The 22,234-nt window shown below is 44.4% G+C and overlaps 1 protein-coding gene across 1 annotated transcript in view; it reads right to left on the bottom strand.

Annotated features, from left to right (window-relative positions):
* Nucleotides 1-364: 364 nt before the first annotated feature.
* Nucleotides 365-22,234, bottom strand: part of SV2C (synaptic vesicle glycoprotein 2C) — a 203,030-nt gene continuing 181,160 nt past the window's right edge. Inside the window, exon 13 of the mRNA XM_076008131.1 lies at nt 365-9,527. Coding sequence (XP_075864246.1) covers nt 9,344-9,527 — 184 coding nt within the window. The 3' untranslated portion in view covers nt 365-9,343. The remainder of the gene's footprint in view (nt 9,528-22,234) is intronic.

Raw genomic sequence — 22,234 nt, 5'->3', positions numbered from 1 at the left:
CCATTAGATTTTTTTTTTTTTTTTTTGAGACAGTCTCACTCTGTTGTGCCATGGCATCAGCCTAGCTCACAGCAACCTCAAACTTCTGGGCTCAAGTGAATCTCCTGCCCAGCCTCCTGAGTAGCTGGGACTACAGGCATGCACCACCATGCCCAGCTAATTTTTTAAAAAAATATATGTAGTTTTTAGTTGTCTAGCTAATTTCTTTCTATTTTTCTGGTAGAGATGGGGTCTCGCTCTTGCTCAGGCTGGTCTCAAACATCCGCCCACTTTGGCCTCCCAGAGTGCTAGGATTACAGGCGTGAACCACGCCCGGCTGGCCATTAGATTTTTGTGTGAAGATGTGAGGCTTAGAATTGCTGCCACCATCTCATGCCCAGGATGGGACAAAAACCAGTATGCTGAGGATGGTATGGCAGATCTAAAAGATGGAAAGAACCTGGGTCTTCAGTGATGTTGCAAAGCCACATCAGAACCAACCTTGGGATAGCACCACCCCCTTTATTATGAAGATACTTGGATCTTCTGTGAAATACAGTTACAAGTATTCTTTTGGGAATGGCAAATATGTGGTATTACAGCTTGTATTTCTGCCACAAAATACAGCACCCTTTCTCATTGTTCTTCTCAAACCATTGTTCAAGCAGTCACTACCAATCGACTGGAGTTAAGAGGCTAGATAAAAATCTGTGTACTAGTCCTGCCCCAGGGCAAAAGAACACAAGCATCTGATTTGACACAAATTCCTCCACAAACATTTTCTTTCCGTTGGCCCTGGCTAACAATTGGAAAGTGTTCCTGTAAAATCAACAATTTACATCAATACTTATGACACCAGCCCAAAGACACAATTCAAATAAGCCTGAATCAGAGAAACAGGTTTTCTCTATACCCAACGACATAAAAAAGTGCTAATTTCTTAAGGGTCAGTTCATGCATCGAAGGGAAGTCAGTCACACGGCAATCTTTATTTGAATATAATGGAGCAAAAAATGCTCTTTTATTAATCTGATGTACATTAAATATCTTTGCAGCTGTTACATGAATATTAGTTATCTGGCATATAAATGTATACACACTTCCACATTTGACAGATTTATGCTGTACACGAGCCATCCCACACGGAGCATGCCCTTTCACGAGGATACGCATGGCTGTCTCGGGATATGTGTGAAAACACACTCGCTCAAATGTTTTGGCAATTGGAAATCAGACACAGAGGAGCATACCAGAAAGATGAGTTCACAACAGCACCAGCTGTACTTAAGATGAAAACTCCAGAAACCTGAAACAGAATTTATTGGGGTTCACTCATGCAGCACATATATGCAGTACAATAGGGGTAACTGGAACATACATAGCAGGAGATCTTACAGAGCATTAAAAACAGGGAAAAAAAAGAAAAAGAAAAAGAAAGAAAAGGAAAGGAAAAAGAAAACAATCCAAACATCCAAACCAAGGACAGGACCATTGCCAAGATATTGTTGAAAAAGAGTGGATTGTAGGTTTAGCATATGCCCTAAATAGAAGTCCACCTGAAAAAGAAAACTCTTCTAGGACTTACTTTATTTGTGGTATCTAGATATTAACGAAGGACATATGATCTGTTCAATATGTTCCTGGGTCAGAGTGAGAATACATAATTGCATTTTGAATGCTAAGAAAGTACATATCAAAGAAAGAACATTTCTGTTTCCTCCTGACTGGCTTAGGACATAGATTTGGTACAATGAATCTGTAACAATAGCAGTGGAAATGAAATTAAGCCAATCTGTCAAGTTCTACCTAGGCAGGCTTGATGAATGTCAAAGGCAGGGAAAGACTTTCCTTCTTGGATGACTACTTGGCCATCAGAGGGGAGACAATTCCTAACTTCAAACTAGTTTATTTTTGTTTCCATTGCATATAATAGCCAATTCACATTCTCCCTGAAGGAATGACACCCATAGAAAATGTTGGTTTCTCTGCACCCTGGGTCCTGTTCTGAGTCAATACAAATGCTGAAAGAAACCACATGAGGTTGCTAAGTCTTTCCTTCCTGGGATTTAGGAGCAATGCTGATCCACAAACCCATGGGACTCAGAGGTGTGGCCTGGGTCTATGCAGCAAGAGGCCAAGAATTCTCCAGGACTTTCAATAGCCATGTACTGGTAAATGTTTAACAATTGTCTTGGGGGGTGGGTGGGTAGGAGGAGTATGATGTAGTGTTTGTCAATTTCCAAGGTGTAAAAATGAATACCCTGGCTGATGTCAGGCTACAGAAGTGATGTGACTGAGCCCGGAGTAGGGAAGCTGTGTGCAGTAGTACACCACGACACAGTATTTCTGCCGTGCGGATATGATAGGTTTATGTGACCTCAAGGGCATAGACAATAATAAAATGTAGTAAAATAAGTAGGAAGTGAGTTTTGAATATATATTACCTTTGTGTTAAAATATAATTGATACAATTATATCTATTTTTGATAATGGCTATGTTTCCCAACTGACTCTCAAAATTCCTAAAACTTCCAACAACTGCCTCTGATGAACTGGTTTGAGCCTGTGCCCGCTCGTCACCGGTGTTAGATGATGTTAGCCCCTGTGGACAGGCTGGCTCACCCTCCAGGCACCTGAAAGTTGCTTAGGACTCTGCGTCCCTACTGCTGGTGTAGGTCAATAGCTTGAGTTCAACCCTGTCTGAGTCTGAGCGAAGGGCTGAAGGCTTTCTCCTCCTAGTCCTGGGCACTCCTGGCTCTAAGGGGAGTGACAATGTGGTAGGATGAGCAGAGAGCAGGCGAACTCTGCAATTTCAGCATTCAAATCTGAATGGAAGGCACCTAGCCTTCCACCAAACAGGACCCTCTGCAGACTTGGAGAGGTGCCCTCTGCCTCCACTGGTCAATGAATCCTGAGAACCTGGCTGGAGACAGCCTTGATTTTCAGGAGTCAAATGTTAACTTTTCAGACTTCTTCCCCAGATGGGCTGCTCCGATTCCACACCAGCCCTGCCCATGCTATTAGGGTGCAGACGCTGAGAAGCAGGTGGAAATCCAGCCCTGTGCAGAGAGCTATGTTAAAGCCGACGGTGCACGTTCCCCCACACCCACTCCTGTTCTCCACCTACTCCCTCCTCTGTGCATGGATCAGCACATTCTTCAGTCCCAAGTCTCCCATGAAAGCAAGGCTTGGCCTTGCTTCTATACACTGTTAGAGTCAAGAGGTGACAAAAGAAGGAAAAGAGGAAGAAGAACAAAAGGAGAAGAAAGGAAGAGAGTATGTACTGCCCTGAGGAGGGAAGCAAGGGAGAGATGGGGAGAAGGCAATGGGCTCTCAGAGGGGGTAGAGGGGCACCAGCAACAACCCTCTCTCTGCTCCGCCTCCCTGGAGGCCCCAGAACTCCAAAGTCCTTTGCAGCTTTGAGACACTTTGCAACACCATGTACCAGTTTTAAACTGAAACCTGAAAATGCCCCCACCACTGGCTGTCAGAACCTGTTTTCAGGGTGACTTATCTGCTGAAGCTAGAGAGGGGGGAAGCTGTTCTAGGGTGTCTGCAGAGATGGTTTGACTCAGTCACAAATCTTTAAAATCAGAAAGAAAATACCTGGGAGGCGGAGGCCAGGGGTGTGGCAGCAGCTTCAGGCCGGCTGACCTGGCTCTGGAGTAGGTGCCCTCAAACTATGGCCCACGGGCCACATGCAGCTCTCGGGGTGTTTTTGCTTCGGCTGCCTGTCCTGCTTAGCAGCCGACTTGTCCCGGGCCCACAGTGCGCATGTGCGGAATGTGCCCCACACTCTCCAACAGCCCTCCAATGGTCTGAGGGACAGTGAACTGGCCCCCCTGTTTAAAAAGTTTGAGGACCCCTGCGTCTGTAGAGAAACTCCAGTGCTGCCCGCCCGGCCACAGACTCCTCAGCCCCAGTCTCTCATTTCGGGCTATGGAAAGAACACCCCAGAAAAAACCAGAACTTTAAAAATGAACATTTCCAGAAAGGTGGGGCTATCTATGCTGATTCTTGTCCTTGAATAATGTCTTAGTGAAATTTCCTGCTGAGATAATTTAAAGCAATAGCATATGCGTGGTTCCACTTTTCTCATTTCCAAGCACTAGTTAGTAGTTCCTCCAACAAAGTCCAGGCAGTCAAGGTGCTTTCTCCCCCTGCCAGAGGTAATTATTACTGAATAGTTCCTGCACTGCCTGATGGAGGCTATTATTTGTTTTAAACCTGGAGAAATAACACTCAGTGTTTATGGGGGTAGGGGCACGGAAGGAGAGGCTCACATGTAATGGGGGTCAATGGGAGAGTGTTTTCTCTTTCGTTCTCCCTGTTTTCCTTGCTGTTAAGTCCTGCAAAGGGTTAATTACCTGCATGCAACTCAGCACCTCAGCACCTAGCCTGCAGGAGATGCTCAACAGTTATTGGATGACCACAGGACATGACAAGAGATCAGTGAGTGCCCTGCCCAACTCTCTTCCCCACCCAACCCTCCTACCCTTAAACAAGATCCTGAAGAGACATTTCTCAAAAGAAGACATACACATAGCCAACAGGTAGGCCCATGAATTTTTCTGTAACTCAAATCCTGGGATTACTAAACTGTTATCTAGGTGCTATGTGAGAAAGACCGAAGGAAGCTCTGGCAATGGCTCTGTGACTGGTTGGTGAGAGACTGTTGACAAAGGGAATGGTCAACGTTTAGAGCAAAAGAATTACAAGGAGAACCGTCATTCCATACTTGAAACAATGAAGGGATACACAATATATCTAGGAGATACTGACAATTTCCTTTTGTCTATATTACACAGATTACAAGAGAAGTTTTACTCAAAACACACACTTTGCTCAGCAGAAACAAAAACTGTAGGAAACGTACAGTCCACTTCAGAGTACCCTACGGAGTAGGTTTGTTGTTGTTGTTGCAACATGACTGGTGTTTATGTAGGTTTGGTAACTGGACTAAATTTGGCACAAAATGGGGATTAAAGGAAAACCTAATATATATCCAACATGCCCCTTAACAACAATGTGCCAGTTGTACATTGTTGTACAGTTGTACCAGCTGTACATGCCCCTTAACAACAATGTACCAGATAACGGCCAAATTCAGACGTTCCTGGCTTCAGAGCCTTTAATGCATCAACAGGTAAAGTGCTTTTACTAAAGAAATAGGTAAAGGCCATTTTGATCTGAAACAGAAAAAATTGGAGAATATCATATTCTATTTTGGTTGGCAGAAGGGACTAGAAAATATTCCCATGGAATGCTCTAGAAATGATCCCAGAGTTTAGAAAGTCTCCACCATAACCTAATCTTCTCACTGAAACCTTATCAATGGTATCTTTGGACTCTGCCTTCTGTCACTACATTTCTTTTCCCACCTCCTCACGGATCTCTGAAGATATCCTGAAAAACAGCTAAGCAGTGTTTGGTGTAAACATTAACTCTGGTTTGGTGAGATTCATAACTTTGCCAACTTAGGTAAGAATCACTGAAAAACTCTGTTTCTGAAAGCCTAGGTTTACTTCAGGCCATGTTTCAAGAAAATAGTGAAATAAACAAGAGGGCTGTAGGATGCAGCTTTTGAGATAGCATTGTGATCAGAGAGTCTTCCATCTGGCAGGGCGGGCCCCTTTCCTGCCCCGGTGATGACTGTCAAACGGGCATTGGGTAGCGATAACGTTCAGACCCTGAGAAGCTGGCAGCACAATCAACATGGGAACTGCGCTTTCTGGCCTGTTCCAGGGGGGCTTCCCAAGCAACTTCCTGAGCACTTGTTATGCTTGCCTATTTCCTAATTTTCCATTTTATACACTAAACCTATTTCAGTGCTTATAAAGATGGGTTTAGCATCACAAGAAAGCAAAGGATAAGATGAAGCAATTTTCATGACAATACTCTAGAATCTCAGCAAAGCAGTCCCAATCCTTTGCTCTGTACACTGTGAAACTGAGAACCAGAGACGTTCGGTGACTTCTGTTCTCCCCAAGAGGCCAGACTTGGGTCTCACTGCCACTTAGTGGTGAAGCTTGGGCCAGGACTCATCTACCTTGTCTCTCAGGTCCGTACTGTGAGTTTGAGATGATTCAGGCAGCAGGACTGAATGTGAGTTGGGTGCCCTAAGACCCAATACCTGGGCCGCAATGTGATACAGACAGAATTTATAATTTGGAGCAGCTGTGTTCTCTTTTTCTTTTCTTACCAAGAAGATTCAGTGGTAACAAGACTTGGGAGCATTCTGCACTGATTCCAAATGGTCATGGGGAAATTTTACTTAGAAAAAGAGTTAGATTTATAGGAGCAAGTGGGACCTTTTCCTAGGCTTTCATATTTGTACAGACTTTCATTTTCCTTCTACTGTAGATGAAATGAGATGTTAGTTGCATATTCAGGGGCCGGTGGCCTGCTGCACTGATACAACTGGGAGTTTCTGTTTAATTTACCGGCTGTATCTTACTCTCCAGCTAAATCCAGAACAAGCCAGACAGGCCACACCATACACATTGGAAACAACTTAAGTGCGCTCTGTCTCAGAAAATCAAAGTGATGTACAATGTGAGGGAGACAGAGAAACGTGCACAAAAGGTGGTGACCAAGAAGGTTTGTGACCACACACTGTCCAGGAGATTAGAATAGATCCTTCTTGGGCCACCAGGGAGGGTTGCATTAGGTGACAAGAAGGCCAAGAATGGTCCTTCTAAAGGGGACACATGGTGTCAGTCTCATGAATGGGGGTTCTGCTGGTTTATCCTGGGCTGAGTCAGCCCAGTGTTAAAATTCTGAATAACTGCACTCTGCAGCTTGGGGGATATTTTATGCATGTAGAACTCATACCAGACATCAGAAACATTTAAAAGGTAAAGATAGTCCAGTAAGTAAAGTTAACTATCAATCACAGAAGAATAGAGACAGTGACATCCATGCACATTTCTATCTTTCTTCTGAATGGATTGAGGGAGAGACAAATCTTACTTTTTTTTTTTTTTTTAGACAGTATCACTTTGTCGCCCCCAAGTAGAATGAAATGATGTGATCATATCTCACTGCAGCCTCAAACTCCTGGGCTCAAGCCATCCTCCTGCCTCAGCCTCCCAAGTAGCTGGGACTACAGGCATGCACTACTATGCCCGGCTAATTTTTTCTACTTTTAGTAGAGACGGGGTCTCGCTCTTGTTCAGGCTCCTGAGCTCAAGTGATCCCCCCGCCTCGGCCTTTCACAGTGCTAGGATTATAGGCATTGCACCTGGCCCAAATCTTACTTTTACAGTTATTTCTGCACATGCTACATTCAACCAAAAGACCTGCTCAGGTCCCCAAATGTTTTTAAGAAGACAAATCAAAGTATAGATAGGAGGGGAAATGAGTACATCTGGGAGAATAACATACAGGCCACTTTCTTGGGTTGACTTCTGTCTTTGTTCTACGATAATATGACAGGAGGCAGAAATGAGAGGAAGTTCTGTTTCTTTCCCTGCTTTGCTGGTATCTTTCAAATATATCTTGTCTAGCCAGTATCGATTTTCCTGCTTCCTGCCACCTTTGCAGTTTTGGGTTTGAGTTTTCCTGATGTTCTGGCCCTGAGCACACACCCCAGGGAACCCGCCCTCTTCCTGCCACCCCCTCCCAACACCAGGCTGCCCCTCTGCAGACCTGGATCACTTCGAGGAGAGTCGATTAATGGCTTAAGTTAATGAAAGAAGCTTTTCATGTAGTCTGAGCTCTAGGAGGGATCATTAGGAAGGGGAGGGGGGAGGCAGAGGAGGCCTCCGGGGAGTGAGGCCATCTCTGAATGTAATGAGTGGTGGAAACAAAAGCTTTCCCTTCCTGGAGGCTCCAGGGCTGTGGCCCTGCTGGAAATGCCTAGAATAAGTCACAAGGATAACCCTCTAACAAGACAGCGATAGTTAGAAAAGGAATATTGTTTAAATATGGGATTTATTCCTGGCTGCTGGTCATTGGCTGCAAGTCTACAAGGAGGCTTCAGGTTTCAAAGAAGATGTGTAAAGGACGGGCTTGGGGGAGGGGGAGCCCGAGAGGCGGGAAGGTCGCCTAGCTGACAGCTGGCCCGTGGGAACAGCCTGCTGACCTCTTTCTTCCAAGCCCAGGCAGATTCCAGAGGTAAAATGAGCAGCCAAGCAGCCACCAGGAGACGCTGCCCGGTGTGTGAGACGCCCCCCAGGATGCAGGCGGGCTGTGATCTCACAGAGAGGCGGAGCCCGGGGTGCACTGACCACTGCTTCTGGGGAAGCTGGAGGGACAGGTCCTGCTTTGGTGACGCCAGCTGGGAAGCTGAATGTCAACTGGGGGGGCGGGCAGGGTGGGGGCCGGGATGGGACGGTCCCACAGGAGAGAGGTACCAGAAAGAGGTACCGTGTTGCTTTTCCAAATGGCTTATAGGTGTAAATCTCTTCCTAATTTGCAATTTACAACAACTGAGATATTCCCTGGCAATCTCTAGATGTGAGACAGTTCAGATGAATGGCAGAATCGGGTAGGCAAACACAGTTTTTAAGAAGCAGCTTTCTTTCCCTGAATCTGCTATCTGGCAAGATCAAGGGCAGCTGCGGGGCTGGGGGTGGTAAGTGGAGGCAGAAGCTCTCTCTGATCTATGATTTTCAGACACTCTGAACCACATGCCACAATCACAGACACTGTTACGGTTCTTTTTCCTCATATTCTTCAGAAGTTTAACTGGGCTTTCTGACAGAAATATTGCTTTTGTGCAGCTCATTCAAACTTTTACTGCTAATTGCAGAGCCTTTATTTATTTTTTTTATTTGTCAGCAAAGTCACCTTAATTGTCTTTCACGAAAGAGCCCCACCCAGCCCTGTTTGGTACCACATGGTTTTCTTTGAAAGGCTCTGCTGCAACAGCAAGAATTGCTGGGTGTCCTTTTCTAAGTAAACAGGAAATATCACTCTGTTTGAAAAAAAAGAGAGAGAGAGAATCCCTCTCCTCAGCACAAATGCAATAATATGCCAACTTATATTTCCTGTTAATGTGGAATTAGGAGCAGGATCTCTTTCTTACACCAGCCCAGTCCTCTTAGCTTCTAAACCTTCAGTGAACAGAAGCCCAGGGAAGCCTGGTTGACTAGGGCATTTTAGACATGCTTCCACTGACTGGGGGGAGGCAGTGGCATCACAGTTAGAAAAGAGAACAATGCATGAAAATAAAACTTGTGTAATATCACATTCAGGGGGCAAGATGATATGCATCTGAAATTTTAAGTCACAGCGAGAGTTTGTGGTCTGATAGTGGATCATCTTTCTATATAGGAAAACTCTGAAGCCGTGGGTCAGTCAGGAGAACTGACCCATGGCAGCAAGAGGAGACACAGGAAGGATGGCTTTTTTTCCCCCGTTACATCAGAACCTGGGTTCGTGTGTCAGGCAGGCGCAGCCCCACGAGTCCTCCACACACGAGCACAGTGGAAGCCAGCAGGATGGGGATTGCTTTGGTGATGCCAACCAGGGAGCCGAATATCAAGTTGCCCAGGACGGCTGCTGCTTTGCACAGCGCATTCAAGAAGCCGAAGCCTGTTGCCCTGAGAAGAAAAGAGATGCGGACAAGGTTGAGACAATGACTTCCACGATTCCGACTCCAGACAAAAATACTCTTTAGAGTTAATTGTCAATGATCTTCAAGTAGCTTGTGTTATATATCCTTGGAGCAAATAATTCAATGCTTGTTAGCAAATCTGGGGGTAGAGAATCCCAGCCGTTGGCATTGTTCCTTCAGCCCCTCCCCTTGACTTTCTTACCACCTCTGTTGGCCCTTATTCTGCCCATAAATTCCAATTTATTGTGAACAGAAAGAGAAAGAAAATCTCAGGGAGTAAGAAAAATCTCTTCTCTCTTGGCGCAATGGAATTGGAAGAAAGGGTCTCTTTAATCAAAACTATAATCCTACCCTATCCAAACCCTTCTCTCAACAAAGAAAGAGACATGAAGCACAGGTCATTAGAGAAACGCAGGTCACTTCTGCTCAGCATGGGAGAAGCTGGGCCACCTACCTGTCACCCCAAGCAAGGTATAGAAAGGTTGGGATAGAGATATGGAGCAGAGCAGCTTCTCATCTCTCTCTCTCTTTTTTTTTATGAGACAGAGTCTCACTCTGTTGCCCGGGCTAGAGTGCCATGGCACCAGCCCTGCTCACAGCAACCCCAAACTTCTAGGCTTAAGCCATCCTCTTGCCTCAGCCTCCCTGGTAGCTGGAACTACAGGCACATGCCACCATGCCCGGTTAATCTTTTATATTTTTAGTTGCCTGGATAATTCTTTTTTTCTATTTTTTGTAGAGACAGGGTCTTACTCTTGCTCAAGCTGGTCTCAAACTCCTAAGCTCAAGCACTCTTCCTGCCTCAGATTCCCAGAATGCTAGGATTACAGGTGTGAGCCACTACTCCCGGCCAGCTTCTCATCTCTTTACAAGAGTGATTTGTTATTTTGTTTTATATACAGTTGTTTTTTTTTTTTTTTAGACAGAGTTTTGCTTTGTTGCCCAGGCTAGAGTGAGTGCCGTGGCATCAGCTTAGCTCACAGCAACCTCAAACTCCTGGGCTCAAGCAATCCTGCTGCCTCAGCCTCCCGAGTAGCTGGGACTACAGGCATGTGCCACCATGCCCGGCTAATTTTTTCTATATATATTAGTTGGCCAATTAATTTCTTTCTATTTATAGTAGAGACGGGGTCTCCCTCTTGCTCAGGCTCGTTTTGAACTCCTAACCTCGAGCAATCCGCTCGCCTCAGCCTCCCAGAGTGCTAGGATTACAGGCATGAGCCACCAAGCCCGGCCTGTTATTTTGTTTTGTAAATTCCCATGATTTTAGAAACATCTATGCTTAAAAGGAAATTTAAATTTCATTCCAGAGCTAAATATATGACAATATATTTATTTTGATTTTTGCTCACTCCCTATTTCCTTTAACTTAATTATTGTACTAGTTTTTAAATAATGAAAGCTCATAGGATTTTCAGAGAAAATCAGGGATAATGGCATTGTAGCCCTCATCTTTCAGGTACCACGGAGGTAAAATACCATGCTTTCTGGCCAGATGCTTTTGGTAGCAGGTGGAAACTGAGTACTGAGCCAGGCAGTCTACCAATGAACTAGAGCAACATTTCTTATCTCCTCATCAGAGTTCTCTGTGGGAAATCAAGTCCAAGAAAATATTAGAGAAGAGAATCAGATTGTAGGCCAAGAGAAGACCTTGTTCATTCTCTATGCTGGCATTTAAGATGTATGGGCATATAAGTAAGACATACCTCATTTATTAAGACATTCTTTGAAAAAGAAAAGTTTTACTACCTTTAATATACAAATATTAAGTGATTTTATTGTGGCCTTCTAGGTGGAAACTTCTAGGCAGGAAACTACATATACCACTGACATGAGAGAATATGAATTTCCTTCTGACTTTATGCCAGTTCACCACTTTTTGGTTGTCAGTTGGCATCTGTGCATATTAAAGGCACATTGAACGCAGGTCTATTTTTGGATACCCTTTTTAAACCCCCAGTGAGTGGGAAATGCATCTTACATGTTGCAAAATGCACACATCTTTCTTGGAATTGATTTGTAAGTTTGTAAGTGTGAGGTTTTCCTTCGGCAAGTCATAACCACCACTCCTCACTACTTGTACTATTCCTAATATTTTCTATAATGTGTGTACTCCTTACAACCTAATATATTTATTTTGGTTATTATCCAACCACCCCCCTTCCATAGAAAAGGAATAAACACTCCTGCATGAGCTGCATAAGCCTAGTCCATGAGTTAGTGCACAGCCAATGTTTTCACTGACTAGAACACACCTAATAAGGCCGGACATGGTGGCTCGCGCCTGTAATCCTAGCTCTCTGGAAAGCCAAGGCGGGCGTATCATTTGGGCTCAGGAGTTCGAGACCAGCCTGGGCAAGAGCAAGACTGAATCTCTACTAAAAATAGAAAGAAATTAGCTGGACAACTAAAATTATATTAAAAAAATTAGCCAGGCACGGTGGCACAAGCTTGTAGTCCCAGCTACTTGGGAGGCTGAGGTAGTAGAATTGCTTGATCCCAGGAGTTTGAGGTTTCTGTGAGCTAGGCTGACACTGTGGCACTCTAGCCGGGGCAACAGAGTGAGACTCTGTCTCAAAACAAACAAACAAACAAAAACCCCACCTAATAAAGGGCAGAAAGCACACATCCTCTTTTTGGCTAAGATGCCTAGAAAGTAGAGTAAGTAGACTCAGAAGCATGGCAAAGTTGCTAACTGGAATGTGGAAGAAGTATAATGGAATCTCTGAAAGAAAGGAGAACTTCTTAAGAAGAAAGTGAGCTAATTTTGTGTTCTTCTTCTTTTTTAAAGAAAGAGACTAGTAATAGTGACAACCACTAAAAAGATAAGGAGATTTAATATACTGATAAATACTTTCAAATTAAATTGCATGAGGCTACATGTTGGGTACCAAAGAAGACTAAAGTCGAATGATAGCATCACCATCTCTCCCACCTCCAAGGAGATGATGCCATGAGGCTGAACTGTCTTTTTTCACCTTTTTTTTTTTTAATGAAAAGACTTTTTTTGAGCAGCTTTAGATTTACAAGAAAAAAAACTGAATGAAAAATAAGGAGTTTATGTTTATACCGTTAGTTTTGCCTATTAACTTTTCTCCCATTAGTTTGGTACCTTTGCTACAATTGATGAGCCAATATCGATACATTATCATTAACTAAATTTCTCAGTTTATGTTAGAGCTCACGCTTGGTGCTGTACATTCTGTGGGTTTTGACAAATGTGTAATGACACTTATCCACCCTTACAGTGTCACTCAGCACAATAGTTTCACTGCCCTAAAATCCCCTGTGCTTCAACTTCTCCTCTCTTCCCCCAACCCTAGACAACTGCTGATCCATCTCCATAGTTTTGCCTTTTCCAGAATGTCATATAGTTGAAATCGTACAGTATGTAGCCTTTTCAGACTGACTTCTTTCACTTAAAACAATTTTTTTCTTTCTAGAGATGGGATCTCGATGTGTTGCCCAGCCTGGTCTCAAACTCCTGGCCTCAAGTGATCCTCTCGCCTCAGCCACCTGAATGGCTGGGACTACAGGCACAAGCTACTGCACCCAGCTCCTTTCACTTTTTTAAAACTACATTTTAGTTCCTAGAGTTATAAACTACCAAATACACTTTAGGGTAGTAAGATAAGCTGTATCCTTCTGGGGAAAATGGCTAGTGTGCGTGTTGCTGATAAGAGAAAGGAAAACATTTCTCTGTCATGAAGAAGTTTCTCAACACTAAAAGCGCAGAATAACACAGGTAGGATTTATATCTGGGTTAAAATAACCACACTTCCCAAGCCATGAACCTCTGGTATAACTCAGAATGGGGTATACAATGCAGGCAGCCATCTCCTTATATCACTGAAACCGTAACTGAGGAATGGATGACTTCCTGAGATTTCTGGGCACACCAAAGACAGATGCATTAGGAGCCTCTGGTATCTGAGGCATTTAAAAAAGACAATCAAATCCTTATTTCCTAGGAATCTTCATTTCATTTACGACGCAAAAGCAGGTTGTTAGATGAAAATCTGGTGTGGATGCAAAGCACACAGCCTCCTTAGGTTAGTGCTGGCATTTAAGAAAATAAGACTAGAGGAAAGGCAGAGCTGGCCTATTAAAAAAAAAAAAAAAAGAAAAGAAAATAAGACTGCCCTTTCCTTGGACAAGTAAAATTTTCCTTCCCATATTTGTAGGTTGGGTGCAATGGCTCATGGATGTAATCCTAGCACTTTGGATGGCCAAGGTGGGAAGATTGCTTGAGGCCAAGAGTTGAGGACCAGCCTGAGCAACATAGCAAGACCCTGTCTCCACAAAAAATAGAAAAATTAGCTGGGTGTGGTGGTGTTCACCTGTAGTCCCAGCTACTCCGGAGGCTGAGGTGGGAGGAGCACTGGAGCCCAGGAGCTCCAGGCTGCATGCAGTGACCTATGATCACACCACTGTATGCTAGAATACTCAGGACTCAGCATGGGGCATTTTGGAATACATAGGCAGTCCTTAAATCAGGAATACGCTGTGATCTAAAGATATATCTGAAGGTTGGTTATTTGAAACACAGAATGAATTTCATTTATCTCACAGAAACAATATTATAAATGATGGCTAGGTTTCCAGGTTACCTAGAAGAGCTATTTTAACCCTGAATCCATCTGAGCTATCAGACTACAAAGTACTAGAAACACCTTGATTTTTTTGTCTAATAAGCAGATTTGTCCTTAATACATTCCTAATTTACACATTCTCCTGTGCATTTCCTCATTTGATAATCATTCATTAAGTATCTGTGATGTGTCAAGCATTGCACTGGCTCCAGGGACCCTACAGTTAATAATACGACAGATGAGAAAAGATCATGATAACACACATGCTAAGTGCAACGATGAAGATATCCACAGAGTATTATGGGGGCAAGAGGATAGGAAGTTATCTCAGGCTGGGGGGGGTGGGGTGCAGTTGAGGGAAGGCTTCTTGTAGTGAGTGGATGAGAATAGGATTGTCTGGAAGGAATAGTAGGAGCTTGCCAGGTGAAGGATGGCATGTAGATAGGGACATTCTCTGCTTCTCACAATAGTGTCACACCTCCCTAACTTATTTCATGGCACCTACTCAGGTCTGCCTGTGGCCTCTAAAGGCTTCTTAAGGGCCAATGGCTTACCTCCTTCCTAAACAAGTCTCCTACCTCCTCAAGCCTAGGTGTTCTCAACCTAGGGTTAGGATAGCAATCTGAAGGTGCATGGACACGTCTAACCATGCCCTCACCTAGCGTTGCTCAAGCCTGAGTGCATTAGAATCACCTTGGGCAGTGCTTAAACTGTAGCTATGAGTCAATACCAATACCTACACACACACACACACACTCTCTCTCTCTCTCTCTCTCTCTCTCTGACTCTATTGCTCTCCTGGGGACCCAGGTATTAGTACCTTTTAGAAGCTCTGTGTGACACAAAGGTGTATCCAGGGCTGAGAACCCTCCTATCTCCCCAGAGATGTCTTCATTTTTGAATGGACTTTACTGTCATATGGAAATGTCTTTACATGTCTAAAGGAAATTACAAAAGCAAAACATCCTTTCCACCCCTCCAACAAATGGTTTTAATTTCTAAATTCCCTTTAGTGTACTTCCAATCATATAAATCATAATAAATCAGAGGATTTAGAAAATTTCACTTTCTGCTTTTTTTCAATCATTCATATTGTTCATTCTGTGTTGTTTACATTTCGTTTGAAATGAAATGACTTACATAGCATGTAATCATTATTTCTGGACCTAAACCATTGGCTAATTAGCAGGTTTCCGAATTTGGGGTAACATAAACGATACTGCAATTAACACTTCACATATGTGAACTTCTCCTTCTGGATGCGTTCCTTAGGGAATCCCAGCCACGGGAAAATGTTTACAATGTGGTGCAGGGGAGGCTGAGGGCGGCAAGGTGTGCTGTACCCCAGGGGAGAGAGGGATCCAACCCAAAGGCTCCCCACCTTCTCCCTTCCTGCTCCTGCTCTTGTCAGGCTCTGCTGTTCACTCTGCTTTTCACAGCTCACCGCTTAATTCTTTTTCACCAGTGGCAGCTTCTCACCCAACCTGAATCATTCCCTTCATTTCCAGCTCTTACTCAGTTGTCTTGACTTGACTTCCCTCCACGCCACTCTCCTCACTCCTCTCCTAAGGGCTGGCTTATACCAATCTTGGGCAGTTCCTTCTCTGGGATTAATTAGCCTGGTTTAGGTCCCAGCCACATCTGGAGCGTGGGGCTGGGCAGTCTCTGTCGTCACTCAGTACAGCCCCTTCTCAGGACTGGCACAGGGATGCCTAGGGTACTTGTTAAATGAAAAGCTGAACTAATGAGTTTCCTAAGACTTCCAAATATGTTGGAAGTGGATTTCTGTAATGGACATTTTTATTTATTTATTTATTTTTGAGTCAGAGTCTCACTCTTTTGGCCAGGCTAGAGTGCCGTGGCATCAACCTAACTCACAGTAAACTCAGATTCCTGGGCTCAAGCAATCCTTCTGCGTCAGCCTCCCAAGTAGCTGGGACTACAGCCACGTGCCACCATGCCTGGCTAATTTTTTCTATATAGTTTTAGTTGGCCAAAATTAATTTGTTTCTATTTTTAGTAGAGATAGGGGTCTCCCTCTTGCTCAGGCTGGTTTCGAACTCTTCACCTTGAGCGATCTGCCTGCCCCGGCCTCCCAGAGTGCTAGGATTACAGGCGTGAGCCACCGCGCCAGGCCTTGTAATGGACGTTGGCTGGGTCACATTTGTTAATTGATACCTATCATCTTGTTTTGTTTTGTTTTGTTTTTCCCCAGGGGAAAAAAGGCTAATTTCACATCCTTATGTCAGAAAACACTAAATCCAATTGATTTCTGATCTCTAAAGATAGAAAATTTGTGTTACCCAAGTGGGTAGTGGGTGTGTGCACGTGTGCTCTTCAATGAGGGCGAGATTGCATCCTGCACCTCTGCACACGGTGCTGTCCTTACTGACACCAGTGGAGAAGGACTCACCTATGAAGTACAGGCGGAGAAGAATCCCTGGGCCCTTAGAAACCCTCTACCCTCTCCCACCCACCCAACCAAGGGGCTTCCTATTGCTTGTTCCTGTTGAAATCAAATATTCATGTACAGGTAATAATGGGAGCCTTTGTTCCTTATCACATATCTGATAAACACAGCTAGGGAATGAGAGCCTGGCCAGGGGAAATAGTGATAGAATGACTGAGCAATGGGAGGCAACTTGGAGTTCATCTAAGGCCAAGGTTCATGAGCATGGTGAGTGTCTTAACAACAGATATCCGGGTAAGTGTCTTAACAACAGATTTCCAGACCTACTGGGAAGGAAGGTAGGGATAGCTGTGCTGGGAGCAGCACCCTGAGTCAGACATCTGGGTTTGAGGCTAAGAGATCCAGGGCAGGTTACTTCCTTTCTCTATGCCCGTAGGGGTAAGAACACCTATTCTTGTAGGGTTGGAGGGAGAATTAAACAAGGTTAAATGAAACAATCTAAAATACCCAATATAGTGCCTGACTCACCCTCCATTTCACAGATGAGAAAACCAAGGCCCAGAAAGGTGAGGGCTTTTCCAAGTTACCCAGCTAGCCTCTGGCACTGCCTGCATGTGAACTGCAGCCTCCCCCTCCTGTATCTGCTTTTTCCACCACTCTGTTGATGGAGTAGAGGGAGAAGAGGAGGTGGGTCTCTTACAGGCAATGCATGTGAGGAAAGGGGAGCTGACAGCTGCAGGATCGCGAGGCCGGGCTGTGATGGCAGACGTGGAGAGGACACAGAAGGGCAGCAGAGAGGACTGCAGGCCCGTGCTCCCCTCACACTGCCCAGATGCTACTCCCGAGAGAACCCTCTAGGAAGGAAAACTATAGTCCATAGCCAACTGAATTTTATTTTTCAATTTAATTTTTAATTTATTTTTATTTCTTTTTGAGACAGGGTCTTGCTCTGTCACCTGGGCTAGAATACAGTGGCATCATCATAGCTCACTGCAACCTCAAACTCCTGGGCTTAAGCAATCCTGGCTCAGCCTCCAGAGTAGCTGGGACTACCGGCATACACCACCACGCCCAGCTAATTTTTAAACTTTTTGTAGAGACGTGGTCTCACTATGTTGCCCAGGCTGAACTCAAGCTTCTGGCCTCAAGCAATCCTCCCACCTCAGCCTCCCAAAGTGCTGGGATTATAAGTTTGAGCCACTGTGCCCAGCCTGAATTTTAAAAAGTGTACTTCAGTCATTTACCTGGAGTTATAGCACTAAATAAGGAAGACAAAATCCTGTCCCCAAAGAGCTCCCATTCAATTGGGTGACAGAGAGTAAACAAATCTACGACCTAATGTCCTATCATCATAGGATCTGGGTGGTAATTTGCTGTAAAAGTACTTCAATATAAAAGCAATATGACAAAGAAACTGTCTCTAATATATACCTATAGCATTTAAAGCACCTTAATCAGGATATTAATCTGGCCTTAACAGGCCAGAGATGGCTACTTAGCATTTTAAATAGCATTTTAGAAATCTGCATAAGATGGTTTGTTAATGACCATTGAGATGATTTTTTATTGGTGACATGAGTGCTGTTCAGGATATACACTTGATTGGAAGGAATGCCCTGCCCTTAGCACAATGGCCATACGAACATCCTCCAAGCCCAGCAACCTCAGATTGTTGAAATGGTACTCTTGGGTCTAGACTCTACATTCTAGAGCCCACTTGTCCTGCACCCTGAACTTAAAAAAGGACTCTGTTGCCCGACTGGCCCACAAATCTGGTGGTCCTGCTGTCAATATATGATCACTTCCACATAGTTTAGATAGGTTTATGTTTCATGTGTATATGTTTATGTTATATATGTTTCTGTATATATATATATTGATATATGCACAGATCTTTCATGCAAGGACTTGTTCAGTACCCAAGGGCAGAGAGATGGACTTCCCTAGAGCTCAAGAACAGACTTTATGACTGCTTTTGTGCCTGTTTTCACAAGTGGCAGGATTTGCTGCCATTGTAATATGCCACCTGCTGGGTTGTGGGGGAAGGAAGTATATGTTCCCCACCCCCTCACCTTCCACTTCTGCCAGAGACAAAAGGAATCTGACATTTGCTGAATGACCAAAGTATAACATACATAATAACAATGCATATAAAGAAAATAAGATATAAATATATAATAAATAGAAACATATACTATAAAATATATACATAAAATATAAACCTAATGTAATGATAAGGCACATAAAAAATAAAGCAGAGTAAAGGGCCATGGATAGAGTGTGTTACATGGGTTGTTTACACAGGATAGTTAAAAGATTCCTTCATATCGACATCTTCAAAAATAAGGGAGATCTTTATGATCACAGATGCAGAATATATTCAAGAAATAAATGCTACACTATTATGGAATAGCAGATGATGATGGTGAAGAGAATTCTAGAGCTAGGAAATCCCTGAGATACCATTTATTTCAATCTTCTTCATCTTTTTTTTTTTTTTTTTTTTGAGACTGAGTCTCACTCTGTTGCCCAGGCTAGAGTGCTGTAGCATCAGCCTAGCTCACAGCAACCTCAAACTCCTGGGCTCCAGCAATCCTCCTGCCTCAGCTTCCTGAGTAGCTGGGACTACAGGCATGCACCATCATGCCCGGCAATTTTTTTTTCTATATATTTTTAGTTGGCCAATTAATTTCTTTCTATTTTTAGTAGAGATGGGGGTATCGCTCTTGCTCAGGCTGGTTTCAAACTCCTGACCTTGAGCAATCCACCTGCTTCGGCCTCCCAGAGTGCTGGGATTACACGCATGAGCCACCGCACCCAGCCTCAATCTTTTCATTTTATATCTCAGACTACTGAGGCCCGGTTCTCCTGAGTGGTCTCCCTGATGTCAGGCAGCTGGTCACTCGGAGACCAGGATTACAGACTTTCAGGATTGAGCATGGGGAGGAAATGAGAGGACTCTGTCTAAACAAGAACAGCCCTGAGGGGAGGGGCTTAGGTTGGTTAATTCCGGGCAGATGTTTTGATTTTAGCTCATCAAGGCAGAGACCAATCTGACAGCGCCGGGTGACAGCAGCAGCTGCCCAGGACTCGCAGGCAATAGCAGGTGTGAACAATCAGGGTTTTACTCTCTAATCCTTTCTGAGGTCATGTCTCAAACTGTGCATGCGTACGGGGGAAGGAAGACAGAGGCCGGAGGGCAGAGGAAGGCAGAATGGGCTGCCAGAGAACCCCCGTGAGGCAGGCCAGCATCACTCCCTAGGTGTGGGGCTACTGGCCCGAGCTCCTCCTCGGAGGGGGACTGAAAAAGGCCACTGGGCACTGAGCTCGCAGGAAGTGTGAGCTGCGGGACTCCGCCACGGCCACACGGTGGCAGCAGAAAGTCACCGCCTGGACGGGGAAGAACCCGACGAGCTGGGATGAGCAGGGATGAACCGGGATGAGCCGCCCCACGTGGACAGCGCTTACCACTCTGGGGAGGTTTACAAGTCTGACAAAGAGGGGGAGAAAAATAGGGGAGGTGAAACACGGGAAAGTCCAGTTCAACCCAGCATTACTTATCATTTTCTCTTTGAAGATTTCTAGAGATGAGGAAAAATTGCTTTATTTTCCCCGGTTAGGGTATGGGGGGTGGGGTGGGACCCTAAACAAAGGGAACATATCTTCTGTTGGTGTGTCCCAGCCCAGCTCACAAGGAGGGTTAAAAGCAATCTTGGCAGCAGCAGGGCCTGGGGGTGGAGAAATGAGGGAAAAGGAAGCTCTCCTGGACTAAGGTGTTGGACGGGCAGGGCTCCCTTTAGGAACTCTAGCAAGCTGGGAAATCCCTTCTGTCTCAGACTCATGCCGCATCCATGTTTCCCATCTATGAGAAGAATCTCACAATATGTCAGTTGACCATGATCTACATTCCATGTAACAAGCCCTAGCTTATTTTTGACACAGGAGAGGGCTGATACAGAAATTGTCAAAATACTATACATTGACTTGTATATTCAATACTGCCCCAGACTTCAAAGGTCTATCATTTTGCCCTATTCTCCAGTTCTTCCCTCATATGCAACCCAGTCTTCCCAGCCTCACAATCAAGGACAAATATTCAACTGCAACCACTTATTTTTTCCACCTTCCCACTTCACTCCACAGACCCCTGCAGAACTACAAGTATTCCTTGCTCCTCCAGGGCCATGCCTAAGAATTAACAGTCCGTACTGCAGAGACCACTGCATCTCAATCATTGTGGCAGAAGCTGTGGGCATTGGGAAGTGGGGCGTGGGAAGAATCCCAAGCTATTCCTGCAGAGCTGGGAAGGTTTAGGATCAAGACAGAGGTGGTTAGCTGGGGTAAGTGCGTGAACAGAGAGGCACCTTCCTTTTCCACAACTTCCACTGCAGTCAGTTCTGACATCTTGCCTCTTTCTGAGGCCAGTTCTGGCCCTGGGCAAGAGTCAGCCCAGTGATAGCTGAAGACCAACTGCAAACTATTACTGCCCTACTGTCGTAGGCATAGATTCTTCAGGTCTCAGTTTAGACGTCACTTCTTCTAAGAAACCTTTGTTGCTTTGAGGCCCTCAGAGCAACATGTGCTTCTCACATAATGACCTTGACTATACTATCTTGTAACTGATGTTTACTTGTCCTTATGAGAATAAAGACCACAAATATCTTACTCGTGGTTGTATCACAGGCATTAAAAAAAACCTGTTGAATAAAGTAAATGAACAATATTAAAATTCACAGTGAGATGGAGTAGATGTACTTTTCTTATTCTTCCTGCTAAGTACAACTAAAAATCCTGGACATTATATATGAAATAAACATGAAAAGACTCGGAAAGATAGAGGAAAAAGGCAGAGCTGCTAGAGAGCTTGGGGATGATGAGTGCCCGGTGTTTGCTTTTTTGCCTCATCTGAGACCTGGAACTGAAGAAACTGGCAACCTGGAAATGCCAACAGCCACAAATAAAGAAAACTCTTCGCTAAAGCCTGCTCTCTCTAGCCAAAGGACCAGGAAAAGGGCAGTGTAGCAAGACAGAAAACTTCTAGACAATAAACTCCCTCTTCCAACCAAACAGCAGAAAAAATTGTAGCCCAACCGCCAGCTACACCAGCAAAGATCTAGTGGGGAGTCTAGACTTCCACCCTCACGGAACTCTCATGAGAACTCTCATGAGTACCATCATTGGCGTGGTGGCAGAGAAGGCTGAGTAGGGAGCTGGGACTCCCACCCTCCTCCGCACTGCACAGCATCCATGATCGTGAGGACTCTAACCCCCACCCAGCAGTAACAAGGACGTTCCCTATCGGATGGCAATGGATGGTGAGTAGGGAACCTGGACTTCTACCTTCACCTGGTAATGACAAGGCAATACCTCCCCTTCCCTTGCCAGAGAGGAGTCAGAGAAAGCCAACCAAAACAAAAGGCTTAAATAGGATCCAAATACTCATAACATAATATGAAAATGACTGCTTTCAATCCAAAAATCATTCATCATACAAAGAGCCAGGAAGATTTCAAACAGAATGAAAAATGAGAATCAACAGAAAGCAACACTGATGTGACAGAGATGTCGGAATTATTTGATATTTTAAAGCGGCCATAATAATGCTTTAGTGAACAATTACGAAAACTCTTAAGACATGAAATCTAGAAAGCATCATGAAAAACATAGAAAACCTCAGCAAGGAAGCAGAAG

This window comes from Microcebus murinus, chromosome 11, assembly GCF_040939455.1.
Source record: "Microcebus murinus isolate Inina chromosome 11, M.murinus_Inina_mat1.0, whole genome shotgun sequence".
In the NCBI taxonomy this organism is placed as follows: Eukaryota; Metazoa; Chordata; class Mammalia; order Primates; family Cheirogaleidae; genus Microcebus; species Microcebus murinus.
Note: the sequence above shows the minus strand (reverse complement) of the source record. Positions and strands in the feature narration are given on the sequence as shown.